The sequence below is a fragment of the Globicephala melas genome, chromosome 16 (genome assembly GCF_963455315.2).
Source record: "Globicephala melas chromosome 16, mGloMel1.2, whole genome shotgun sequence".
Lineage (NCBI taxonomy): Eukaryota > Metazoa > Chordata > Mammalia > Artiodactyla > Delphinidae > Globicephala > Globicephala melas.
Window position 1 is genome coordinate 36,201,712 of NC_083329.1, and position 14,272 is coordinate 36,215,983.

General features: G+C 35.7%; 1 protein-coding gene across 6 annotated transcripts in view; it reads right to left on the reverse strand.

Moving 5' to 3' along the window:
* Positions 1-14,272, reverse strand: part of KIF20B (kinesin family member 20B) — a 74,847-nt gene that overhangs the window by 22,840 nt on the left and 37,735 nt on the right. For all 6 annotated transcript variants that reach the window (XM_060286495.1, XM_060286496.1, XM_060286494.1 and 3 more), the window contains 4 exons: positions 10,140-11,370; positions 9,660-9,798; positions 3,667-3,786; positions 1,290-1,350 (listed from right to left, as the gene is read on the reverse strand). In XM_060286495.1, coding sequence (XP_060142478.1) covers positions 1,290-1,350; positions 3,667-3,786; positions 9,660-9,798; positions 10,140-11,370 — 1,551 coding nt within the window. The remainder of the gene's footprint in view (positions 1-1,289; positions 1,351-3,666; positions 3,787-9,659; positions 9,799-10,139; positions 11,371-14,272) is intronic.

Genomic DNA, 14,272 nt, shown 5'->3' on the forward strand with positions numbered 1-14,272 from the left:
ATTGCAAAAAGCTAAAAGATGTGAAAATATGTAGGTTACAAGTGATCTGGGTGAAAGTTTAAAGAGCATGGAGAAGATGGAAGATTAAAAGTACTCAAAATGGGGCTATGGCACACGTCTCAATATCTGGCAAAGAAAGAAAAAATTAAAATACGATAAAAACTATATCCTGGTCCAAAGAATGCTTTTCAGAGTATCTATTCACATCTACCAACAATGACAAAGCAGCCAAAGTAAAGGGAAACTCCAAAAAGATTACGGAAATAGGAGATATTAGAGGACAGTGGCCTAAAAAGGTAGGAGAAAATAGGACTGTGTGCAGAGATATATTTTCACATCGAAGTTACTGATCTAAGTGAACCCCACAAAAGTCCAAGTCATCCAAATAAGTAATAATCTTGTTGTCTTACACCTGCTCTTTAGTTGGCCAAGTACCAATGGCATGAATTAGTGAAGACAGTCTGGAACTTAAGACTGAAACAGACATGGGTTCAAATCCCAGCTCTACTACTCACACAACTAAGAAGTTAAGGGGTGACTGATGGGAAGGAGAGGAATCTGCATAATTTTATGAACAGAAATATGTACATAGCATCTACAAAGATAATTTTGTAATATTTCAAATAAAAAAATCAATCCAAATTGATAAAAAAAATTTAGCACATACAATTTCAATCTAAAGTATTAGTTTTTAAAAACATTTTAAAAATATTTTTTAATTTTAAAGATATTTTATTTGAAGTATAACCTTTATATTATTTTGACTAGAAATCCATTCCATTCATTGTGACCTATATAACTTTAATTTTATTTTTCACAAAATACTGGCCATTATCTAGAAATCAATGTTGCTTTGACTGAATATTTCTTTTTTTTTGCGGTATGCGGGCCTCTCACTGTTGTGGCCTCTCCCGTTGTGGAGCACAGGCTCCGGATGCACAGGCTCAGCGGCCATGGCCCACGGGCCCAGCCGCTCCGCGGCATGTGGGATCCTCCCAGACCGGGGCACAAACCTGTGTCCCCTGCATCGGCAGGCGGACTCTCAACCACTGCGCCACCAGGGAAGCCCTGACTGAATATTTCTTAATGTTTTACTTCTCCAAGGATAAACTTTATGGTGGTAAGTTACTCTTTAGAATCAATGCTTTTCTCTTTTAATAAAGGTACGTACATCTTATGTTACCCTTCTTTAACTTTACAATTTTCAAAGGAAAATATTAAACCAATTGTTATTTTAACTACTTATTTTGCAGGCATTTTAGTACTGGAAGTAGAGGTTTGTTTCTGACCTTTGCACACTCTCTCATACTGCTGTATAGATTCTTCCACTTTCTGATTACTTAACTGCTCCTGCAAAATAAAAGAATATGAATTAAATGCAAATGTAACTTAACTACACCCCATTATTTAATAGTGGGACTTGAAAACAGGGCTTAATATTAAGTTTGAAATCTGTCTCCTAGAAGGCTGACTAATAGTCTCCAGCTCCCAAGTTTGTTTCACCTCAGAGAAAAGGGCAGGGTGAGAGTGGTAATAAGAAAAAACAAAACAAAACCCCCAAACTTTAAACCTTTAATCTACCCCAAAAATGCCAAATCCTCTTCTTCACTCAACATTTCAAGCTAGCATGTATGTTCTCTTACACAACACAAAAAGCATAAAGAGAGAGAAATGGAAGTTTACTATGTATTTAATGTGGGAGGGACAAAGAAAACCATAAATAAATTCCTTAACAGTAAACTCAAAATGCAGAAAAAATAGAATCCCCACATGCCATACAAGTAAAAAGTAGCTAGGAGGTTTGAAAAGGACGCAAGGTTAATTTCTGGGCACTGGAAATCCTTCAATTCTAGTTTTAACCTGCCAGGTAATCCAACCTTCACTCCTTCTTTCATCTAACTTCAGCAATATCTTCTCATTTTATAAGTTTTAGAATAATCACTACAGAACCTGGAAATCTCTGAATACTATTATGAAATCAGCTGGAGATGGAAAGACGTGAAGAGACAAAGAATGAAGGAGGAAAACGACGGAGAACTACGGACGTGGATGGACAGAGACGGAAACAGACGGAGAACGAAGGAGGTGGACTGAGGGACAGACGGGGACGGAAAAAGACGAAGAACGACAGAGGTGGACACACGGGGAGGGAAACAGACGGAGAGCGACGGAGGTGGAAGGAAGGGGACGGAAACAGACAGAGAACCACGGAGATGCTCGGGCAGTGATGGAAAGAACTTATCAATAGATGGTGTCTGGCTACATAGGGGTGCACTGTAACAGGTTTTCAATCTGTTTTGAAACCTCACCATACCTTTGGGTTGACACTGAAATCATCTGTTATCACCAAGTACTCATAGCTGTTCCCCAAAGTCCCCTAAGGTGTTGGAATCGTGAAATAATTGTCTTCCTGAAAGTAGGATTTTTTTTAAACTAACAAATTTATTTATTTTTGGTTGCACTGGGTCTTCGTTGCTGCGCGCGGGCTTTCTCTAGTTGTGGCGAGCGGGGGCTACTCTTCCTTGCGGTGCGCGGGCTTCTCATTGCGGTAGCTTCTCCTGTTGTGGAGCACGGGCTCTGCTGCTCCACAGTATGTGGGATCTTACTGGATCCTTAAGTCCCTAGGATTTTTTTAACAGCTTATTTTCCTAAAGGCTTCCAAAAAGTCTCCTGAAAACACCATGACTCTTGTTCTGTGGGTGTAGGGGAACATGCAGACAGACTAGGAGACAGTCCCCCCGAAACCCTGCTCCCGAGGACTGGAAATCTCCCTAAACCTTGGGACGTCCTACTGCAGTGACAGATGGAGAAAGGGTTGGTCTGAGACCCAGAAGCAGGGGTTTGCAGAGTTGGCTCCACCGAGGAGAGGGTGTGGTGCTTGGGAGCCGCAGCCCACACTTTGCAGCCACCTGCTGTCCAGACGGTGCCCAGGATACCGAAATCCAGGGTGGGTGGGGAGGCCTCGAACTCGGGCACTGCGGGCAGGGCTCCCCAGCTAACCCTGACCCTGGCAGAGCTGGGGCTCCAGGACCCTTCCCTGACCGCAAATGCAAACGCACCTCTGCTGCAACCCCAGCAGTGCTGCGCACCCTGACCAGACAACTGGGCTGGGTTTACCACCTGAGAGTTCTCACTAAGTTGTGACAAAACAAAACATTTTTAAGGCAGGATAAGGAAAAAAAAAAATTTTTTTTTTCAAATATAAAGTTCTCTCTGTGCCCACCCCCCACCCCACTTTAGTGTGCATTATGCATCTGCATTAACCCTTCCTTAGAAGACACAGGAATGCCTGCTGGATTGTAAAGAGCTATTTTCTCCTGGTGCCAGCAAAATAACGCCTTAGGAGATAACCTTCCTGCTTATGTTGAAAGGGGCCATGACTACCCACTACTCCCTTTGTACTGCAGATCTGGATTGTGTAAACTGTCAACAATATACCATTTGATGTACAACCCTTTGTCTCAAAAGGTATGTAAACCCTGCTTTGACCTCTAATGGGTAGAACAGTCTTAAGAGCTTTCTGAAAGACTGTCTCTCAGGTTATAATCCTCAGATTGGCTCAAATAAAACTATCCATTTCTTACTTAAAAAAAAAACAAAAAAGAACTGATACATTTAATTAAACACTAAAATATACCAACAGAATCTACTAAAATCACCTGTTACCTTAAGTTGCTGAATGGTTCGCTGTTTCATATCTATTTCCTGAGAACACTGGTTTTTCTTTTTCTCCAGTTCATTAATTTTAATCCTCAACAATTTCTCCTCATCACGCATTACAGATACCTACAAAGTAATAAATCAAATTAAATATTTCTAGAAATACTAATTGCTTTTTGTTTAAGATTCATGGCCACTTGTTCAAAGATTCATGTCCTTTAAATCACATGAGAAAAATTACAGATTCTAACATATATGATATGGCTTCAAATTACCAGAAAATTTCTTGATGGTATGGCTTCAGATTATCAGAAAATTTCTTGATACTCCAAGGGAGATACATATGAAGAGGCCATTTTCTTTTTACAATATTTTAAGACTCTCAAACCCTGTAAGTGCTCCCAAAAAAGAAATAACATAGACCCCTGCATGCAACAGCAAAATCATTACCATGGAAAAATCAATAGAGATACTCTAGGGGAAAAACACTGGCTCAGATTTCCAAGATCTATTAAGTAATGTGATCCAGTAATATAAGAAATACTTCAAAAGCTAATAATGGCACATAGAGAATGAAAATGGAACAATTACAAGATCAAAAGGTACCCATGCAAGTGAAGGTCAATTGATTTTTGGTATTACTGGTAATTTAATTCTATAAACCTATTAAAGAAATAAAAAAGCACTATGAATTAGTATGCAAATCTTAGAGGAGAGGAGGAGAGAGGAGGGAAAAGGGAAGGGGACGGGAGGAGAGATAGCAGGTAATCTATGTACACCTTTAGTCCAATTTCCATGATACCAATCCTAGAGATCTCAAAAACTGAAGGAAGTTAATTGAACAAAGTTCCCCTTCATAAAAAGCATGGTATCTCCAAGCTTTTTATAATAAAATAATAAAAATAAATAATAATAAAATAATAGTAGTTCTGAGGGGTTTGGTTTCAGGTGATTTTTACACTTCTTTTTAGGCTTTTTGTATATTCCAAATTTACTACAATAAATATATATTCCTTTTATAATCATACATTAATAATATTTATTTTTATTGGCTTATTTTGTTCAAAAATATGGGACTTCCAGTAATAAACACCATCTTCATCAATTTTACAGATATAAACTGTCTGCCAATAAAGTACAGAAACTACGTGTTGCACCAAGAAGCACATAAGGACTGCTTCAGTTTCCAAACTGGCTCTAACATTTACTGGCTCTAACATTTACTGGCTCTAACATTAACATTGTCCAAGTGAACTTGGACAAGTTCTCTCTCAATGCCTACTTCCTTAGTCATAAAATGGAAGTTAAAAAAATGCCTATCCCTAATATTTGTGTGAAAATTAAATGAGATGATACATGTAAACTCAGAACAACCAATCCAGACTAAGCTCCTATTATTATTAACATTGACATCATACATTGTTTATTTTGAAAAACAGAAAACACTATTAATACCCACTCTTAGAGGAATGTTAAATAGTCATCTATACAATAAAACATTACTTAAAAAGAGATACCTAAATTCTGCTATAAAAAATCTTAAAATTATAATATATTTTTAAAGCAATTATTTATATATAGTTGATCCCATTTATAAAAATAAAACCATACAAGCACTATTTACATATATTTATTATGTAAAATGCATATAAAAAGATCTAAAAGAACACAGAAGGATTGACTGTCAAGAGTGGTCATATTTAAGAAGAGAGAAATGAGACTGGGGAGAAGACTTTCACTTTTACCTTCATTTCTTAAAAAATATTTCCTGGGCTTCCCTGGTGGTTCAGTGGTTAAGAAGCCGCCTGCCAATGCAGGGGACACAGGTTCGAGCCCTGGTCCAGGAAGATCCCACATGCCGTGGAGCAACTAAGCCCATGTGCCACTTTGCGCTCTAGAGCCCGCAAGCCATGACTCCTGAGCCCGTGAGCCACAGCTCCTGAAGCCTGCGTGCCTAGAGCCCATGCTCTGCAACAAGAGAAGCCACCGCAATGAGAAGCCCGTGCACTGCAACAGAGAGTAGCCCCTGCTCGCCACAACTAGAGAAAGCCTGCGTGCAGCAAGGAAGACCCAACGTAGCCAAAAATACATAAATTAATTTTTTAAAAATTTCCTAATAATGTATTATAATGAAAAGTTTTTAATTGGAAAAAGAAGCCATTTTTAAAGAACTGAGTAACTAGCTCCATATGAACACAAGTCAATTATACCATGTTTGATAATGCTTACTGATCATCATGGTATTCAGAAATAGTATCTTAAACCAGGAAGTTTCTATACTCCAAGAATCTTCAGCCAGGATATCACTTAACAGAAATAAACAACCTATATTACAACAATCTAAAACAAAAAAACATTTTAAGAGGACGTCCCTGGTGGTGCAGTGGTTAAGAATAAGCCTGCCAATGCAGGGGACATGGGTTCGATCCCTGGTGCGGGAAGATCCCACATGCTGCAGAACAACTAAGCCCGTGTGCCACAACTACTGAGCCTGTGCTCTAGAGCCCGTGAGCCACAACTACTGAGCCCGCGTGCCTAGAGCCCGAGCTCTGCAACAAGAGAAGCCACTGCAATGAGAAGCCCACGTACCGCAACGAACAGTAGCCCCCGCTCACCACAACTAGAGAGAAAGCCCGTGTGCAGCAATGAAGACCCAACACAGCCAAAAAAAAAAAATTTTTTTTTAAATAGATCAGAAAAGACAAAGGAATGGTGTTCTAGCCTATCCTGTAGTAAAGTCAAGAGAGGCAGACCAGATCTCACAATCAGTAATTCAAAATCAAACTACACAGGCCTTGCTCATACATTACATTTGATAGAAACGAGGAAAATGTATGAAGGCTTAAATACAGCCTAATGGTTATTTCCTTATTTGTTTTGTTGAGGATACTATGAACAATATGTGGACTGATAATAGGAATGTAAATCCAAAGTTCCCTCTGGACTACTTAGCTAAGTGAAAGGAACCTAACAAAAGGCAATAAGGTGCATAGGGCTAGGACTGCAGTTTATATTTTGGAGTAATTTAATCCATTTACCTGTCATTTGCCCAGAATTTATAAAGCTTTCAAGCCTGTCTACCACCTATAGAAACTCTAGTCTTGATCCTGAGGTGTTAAAACCGAAATGTCGTTCGAAATTTATTTTACAAGTTCAGAATCTACACTAGATCCAAAGGTAAGTAATTTATATCCAATGAAGGGAGAAACAAAGGCTGCCCTGGCCAAAATTACATTCCTAGAAAGCAAACAATTCAGGCTTCTGAATGACAAACAAGTGCTTTTCCAAATTATGATTTTTAACTTGCTGATCTGACTAAACATTTTCCGATGCCTAATTACAGTTTAGGTCGTCTTTACTGTCTTACATTTCTAATCTAGTCCACTTTGAAATACTTGTTGTGTGGCCTGGAAACCTTCTGTGTATAATTATCAGAAACAACATATATTTTTTGCATTTTATCTATGGTGGTATTTTTTGGATTTTTCTTCCATTAATCAAAAATTGTATAACTAAATACAATAGAATAGATAACTATAGAATAGATAACTAAACGTATAGTCACACATGGAGTATTACACAGCAGTGAAAGTGATTAATTATAACCATACATAAATGTCAGGAATATGATGTGAAAATGCTCAGAACATGACATAATGTTTAGAGATAAAAAAACAAATATGATTTAACTTATATTTTTAAAAGATTAAAAAAAGATAAGCACAAAACATTCATAACAGTAACCTCAGTGGGGGTAGGAAACATAGAAAATCGATGAGACCCACAAGCATTTGTTGTATCAATATTCTTCAGACCTTACACATTTAAGTATTCTTTTGTAACTAACTCAAGGTAATGAAAAATATTTAAAATTACTTCAGCTTTTTAAAAAAGTCTAATTATGATTCAAAATCCAACAGTCATAAAAGAAAAATAAGTTGCTCCAAGGCAAAAAAAAGAACATAATCAAAATGAAGAAAAATGGCAATGTGGGGGAGAGATAGGGGGATATCTATAATTAATATCCTTCAAAAGTTCATTTCCAGAAAATATACAAATCAATTTTCACTGCAAAGTAAAGGAGCTGCTACAGTGGAGGATTACTGGACTGAATGTCAATATTGTGACGTAGAAAAAAAAAAAAATATATATGTGTCATCTTGGGCATGTTACTTAACTTCTTGTCTCATATGTAAAATGGGATAGTAGTAGTATTGTTGGGAAATTATGTGAGATAGTATATGTAATGTAGAGCACTTAGAATGGTATATGGTTCAACCAAAGACTATATATGTGTTTGCTTTCTTCATGGTATTTTATTGTGTATATGCAATATAATTAATTTTGCTAGTTTCCCATTGATCAATGTATAACATTTTCAATTCCTCTGCTATTCCAATGTTGTTGTCAATATCCTTACATATCCATTACCACTGGCAAAAAACAAACAAACAAACAAAAAGATAGTCTCCTTATTTTTCTCCTAAAAGATTAGCTTTTCATATTTAGATTTTCATTATGCTTATGGTTGTTTGATTTTTGTATTTGGTTTGTATTAGAAATCTATGACTATTCCCACTGCCACCCTTAAGTAAAATAAATCATCCTTAAATTAAAAAAAGAAAGGTTAATTTCCTAAGTATGTAACAAGTTCCCACAAAGCAATAATAAAAAGAAAAACAATAACCCAAACTAAAATACAAAGAATATGAATATACAGACCACAGGAAAAAAAAAAACAAATGAATTTTAAACCAAAAAATGTTCACTCATAGTTAGAGATATGCAAGTTAGAATTATAGTTGAGATATACGATTTACATGTCAAATTAGCAAATATCAAAAAAAAAAAAAATGATAGGGGCTTCCCTGGTGGTGCAGTGGTTGAGAGTCTGCCTGCCGATGCAGGGGACGTGAGGGTTCGTGCCCCGGTCCGGGAAGATCCCACGTGCCGCGGAGCGGCTGGGCCCGTGGGCCATGGCCGCTGAGCCTGTGCGTCCAGAGCCTGTGCTCCGCGACGGGAGAGGCCGCAGCGGTGAGAGGCCCGCGTACCGCAAAAAAACAAACAACAAAAAAAAGATAAAATACTACTTTGTGGATAAGAGTATAGAGAAAAATACTCTCTTGTTCTCATACATTAGTTCTGGTAAGTAAACTAGCATAATCTCTAAAAAGCATAATAAATATCAAAATTACAAATGTACAAACCGGTGACCCATAAATTCCACTTTTAGAAATTTATACCAGAGGAAGACTTGCAAATGTTCAAAATGGCATCACTGCATGATTAACTGAAGACTGGAAATTACCTTGATTGTCCAACAATACGGGGCTGATTAATGGTAAATAAATGTTCAGAGTCATAAAAAAGAAAAAAAGCTCATTTGGAGACTCTTTATATCCTGAGATGGAAATATTGAGAGAAGAAAACCAAGGTTCACATAGTGTTTATAGGATGTTTCCATTTTTTATAGGAAGAGAAGGAAGGAAAAACAGAGGGAGGAGGGAGAAGTGAAGAGAAAAAAAAATAGTTGATAACATCTGACACCTTGGAGGGAAACTTGATGGCTGGGAGGCCGTTTTTTCCCTCACTACACATATTTTCATATATTTTAAATTTGGAATCATGTGATTATATTTCCTATTTTTAAATCAAATTATAATAAAAACTTGTTACAATTGCACTACATACTCTCCTAAATACTACCTGCAAACAAAAGTTTGCTATTTATTTTTCTGGGGGGACTTGAACTTAGCAGCCCTTAAAAGAAAAAAAAAGGTTCTAATCTTACATAAGGCACATATTTTTCTTAATATTAGACATCCTTCAGTTTGTTTAATCTGACTAAATTTTCTTTTGTGAAATAACTTTTCTCATCATTTAAGAAAAATTATGGAGTTGACAAATGTTCTGGTCAATACTATAGTGTCTAAACTTGATATATAAGGAAAACAATCTTTATCATTTAAATTGGCCACACACTTTTTCAAATAACCTACCTCTTTCTGTACTTGCTCAATCTGCTTTTTGGCATCCGCCAGTTTCTCTTTCAGCTCAGCATAATCTTCTTCCTTCTTCTGAAGATCTGCTTTCAGATTCTGGGTAAGAGCAGCACTTGCAGAGAGCTCCTCTTTCAACCTAAAAAAAAAATCACTTATCTATAGTGACATATCACTAATCACTTAGAATCATATGCGTGAGCTACTAATAATATACAAAATTAGATCTTTTCACAAATTTGGAATGTCCAAACCATGAAGAAATCTTTCAAGGAGGATTTCAGGAGATTTTATAAACAGATCTTTGCATATAACTTTTGGTTCCAAAGGTTTATATAAACAAAATTGAAGCTCTTCAGTCATCATACATGTTATACTTGACCAGATTAAGATATGCCCACCCAGATTCTTTAAAAGCTACACAGAAAAGTCAATAAATGCTTTCCATATTTTCAAACATTTTAATAACTTTTAGCTTACTTTTCTGTTTCTTGCCAGTTTGTTTCTTTTTCTTCTTCCTTTAATTGAAGTGAATGCTTTGCATCTTGCAAATTGTTTGTTAATTTTGTGATTTCTTCTTTCAATTTGACTTCCCTTTCACTTAAATCTTTGGCGTTTTTGATAGAATCTTGAAGATTTGCTTGAAATTCCTTCAGATTTCTTTCTTGCTTTAAAATGATAGATTCCTTTTCCATAATTTCTTGTTCTAACTTGGCTGAACGGCTACATTCATCTTTCTGAGTTTCTAACATTGCTTCAAGTTCCTTTATTTTCACCTTATAGCAAGTAACATCTTGAGTAAGTTCTGAAAGTGCTCTCTTTCCTTCAACTACATGCTGTACTTGAATATCAAGACCAACAGTTTTTTCTCGCAATTCTTCCTTCAGCTGCTGTATAAGACTTTCTTTTTCTTTTAGTAGATCTTTATTCTCCCTCTCCTCCATTTTTAGTCTATTGTTTGCATCTTTACAGTCTTTTACTTCTGCCTGTAATTTTTCAATTTGTTCTTCCAGTTCCTGGATCTGATGTCTTTTTTTGGAGGAACTCTTTACAATCTCCTTACATTCTTCCCAAATGGCTTCAACAGTAGAGTGGAAAGACCTTTCCCTACCAAGTTCTTGAATACCATTTTCTTTAACTTGCTTACTTATCAAATAATCATTATCCAAAAGATGTAACTGTGTATTTGGCAAATTATCCTCTTGAGAACCATTTGACAGATCCCTGAGATTGAGTAAATCTATGTCTGAGATCTCAGAAACTGAATCAAGTGTACGCAATTCATCTATTTTTGCTTGCATTAATTTTATTTGTGAAACATTATTTGTGATGTTTCTTCTAGCAGTTTCTATCTCCTTTGACAATTTCATGATCCTCTCCTCCTGTTCTTGATTTATACCTCTCTGCATATGTAATTCAGAAATCGCATTGTCATAATTCGACTGAATTTGTTGGACCTCTACACTAAAACTACAACTCTTTTTTTCAGAAGAAGAGAGTTCCTGCTGCAAACTGACAATCTGTTTATTTAATTCTGCTTTTTCTTCCTTTTCATTTTTAAGTTCATTCTCAACAATGAGTAAACGTGTTTTCAGCTCTTCATTATTTTCTTGTAAAACTCTAATGTTTTCCTCATCTTCTGAAATGCTCTCTTGCATTTCTTCACTTTTCTTTTGGTTTTCAGTGATGGCTGGACTAACATGTGTAGGTCCTTTAAAAATAAAAAAAATTATTATTAACCTTAATAAAAATCAAAAAGTTACCATATAAGCCAATATTCAAACATAGGAAACATACGAAAGCACGCTTTTAATGAAAAACAGAAATAAGCTATTGAGTAAAAAAGAAAAATCAGGTTGCAAAACATACATAGCATACACCAATTTATGTAAAAATTGTAGTTCCATTAAGTCACAGCAGAAAAAGTTAGCAAAGGATGTGCAAGAAAATCCTGGTAACTACTTCTGAGTGGGATTACTAGTTACTTCTACTTTTTTATAGCTTTTATGTTATTTAAATTGTCTACTACAAATCCTTATTATTACTATGAGATAGAAGGTAGGGAATTATACCCTAAGGCAGACTAAAGAACAGTCTTAAAGTACAATTATACTGTAGATCTACTAAGTTAGTGATTTGCAAACTGAGTACCTGATACTTTCACAGGTAAAATTAGGAGAAAAATGGTTAAATTTATGCCAAGTCTAATGTAGTCCTACCCTTCGCTAGCTGCATAACTGTCAATAAAATGCTTGACCCCATGGCTGCTTCCTCAAATGGAAAATGGAAAATAATAGCAATAATACCACCTATCTCAGAGTTATTGTGAAGATAAAGATAATCAATGAGCTTAGAACACTGTGCTTGGGATACAGTTAGATATTATTAGAAACTGAAAATCTGTACAGAAGAGTTCAGCTAATTAAAAATAAATAAAAGTTTGTCTTTTCCAGGCTTAATATCTACATTTCTAAAATAAGGATATTTCTACCTGCCCTACTTACTACAGGATAGTGTTAAGAGGGCCAAATAAGTTAATATATAATGTATGTTAAAGCATTCTGTAAATGTTATATAAGCACAAGAACATAGTTGGTATAGATTAAACTATGTCCAGAGAAGATGCACTATTAGCTAAAACTTAATTCTTAATATTTGACAAATTAACTCATCTCACACAACTGTCCAGTATAAACTATGTTCAAATTTTTCTCACAGATTACATGATTAACTCTTGAAACATAATTCTCAATTCTCCAGATACACAAATTTATCTTTTTATGTCTTCATACAATTTCCATTGATATAATAACTGATCTGATGAGTGTCTCATATCCTGGGAAAATTACTTCAAAACATATAAGAATCTGATGCTTTGGTTTTTAAATTTTTTTCCTGTTCTATTTCACTTCATGGTTTGATGTTTATATGTGTGAACTTTATATACACAACTCTAATACAATTTTTATGAAGTTTCTACACAATACTGTACTGATATAATCAACTCAACATGTCCTTTGACCTTCATTCACTCCCCCACTGGCCACTTATCTGTCAATTTTACCTATATTTTTATTGGGTAGTCTCACTAAGCATGTTGAGAATCGAACTCCTCATGCTTAAAGGCCCCAGATATAATATAAAATCCCTAAGAGCAGAAGACAGTTATAAGGGAGAGATGGATTGAAATTCTCCTCACTAAGAAACCTGTTACTTTCAGTTGGTAACTGTCCAATGAATCTTTAAAAAGTGTATTTTATAGTTTTCTTTTTAGTGTGTGCCACCATATTATACTATGCATCTGAGCACATTAGATTATACTGAAATAATATGTTTGTCACTCTCATTTACTAGATTCCAAACTTCCTGACAGCAGACTCTCTGTGTCTAATGCATCTTTATATACATGAACAATAATCCTAAATGAACTTTTAAAAATATTTATTTATTTGTTTTGGCTGTGCCAGGTCTTATTTGCAGCATGCAGGCTTCTTAGTTGCAGCATGCGGACTCTTAGTTGCAGCATGCATGCAGGATCTAGTTCACTGACCAGGGATTGAACCCAGGCCCCCTGCATTGGGACTGCAGTCTTACCCACTGGACCACCATGGAGGTCCCCGTAAATGAATTATTTTTGAAATTTAGCTACATAGCTTATGTTCTCCTTTTCTATCTCTAAGACGTATCATTATATCAGAAAAACATAACTTTTGTCATCAGTAAACTATTCTGGTTCTAGATATGTGCAAATTTATAATCTAACATGCCTCAGTTATATTAACTTGGTTACTTTAGTGCAATTTTGTTTTAAATTTTAAGCTGTTCTCTTTACAGCGCCTTTTTTATAACAGTGGTTCTCTAGTTTTAGAGAATTGGCAAAAGAGCTTATAATATAGATTCCTGAGAACAAATACCAAACATACTGACTTGATAAATCTGGAATGTATTGTACACGCAAACACTTTGAGGGTACATGCACACTACTCCAGGAATCTATTTTTCTAAATTTCTGGAAGACCTTGATAGTCACCCGTGTAATAACATTTGGGATCTAAACATATCAGTTTGCGTCATTACTAAGCCCCTATATGGCAGCCCTACATGTAACTGTTCCATAAGAGATAAATGTCAAATATCACACAGTAATGACATACAAGCCCTTAAGTTTTTCCTCCTGTCTGTGGCAGGCTCTCATGCAGCCTAGATGAGAGATAATAGTACCCTATGTAATGAATCTGTTCAATTAAGAAGGCATTTTCAAGATCATAAAAAGATATTTAAATTAAATCTACTATCCTACATACAAATAGGTTTCTATCTTCCTATATGCTAATCACAGTTGACATTGTGAGAAAAATAAAGAAAAAGCACAAGCATTTATGAAAGGTCTTTCAGATACTATTATATAATGTGGGGGAAAAAACTTAAGTGACTGTACAAGATTTTTAATCTTATGACCCCATTTGATAAATTAAAATCACAGCTCTCTCCCAGCATTACCCAAATAAAAAAGTTAGACAAGGACACTAGAAAAAAGAAAATTACAGGTCAATATCACTGATGAACATAGATGGAAACATCCTCAACAAAATATCAGCAAATTGAATTCAACA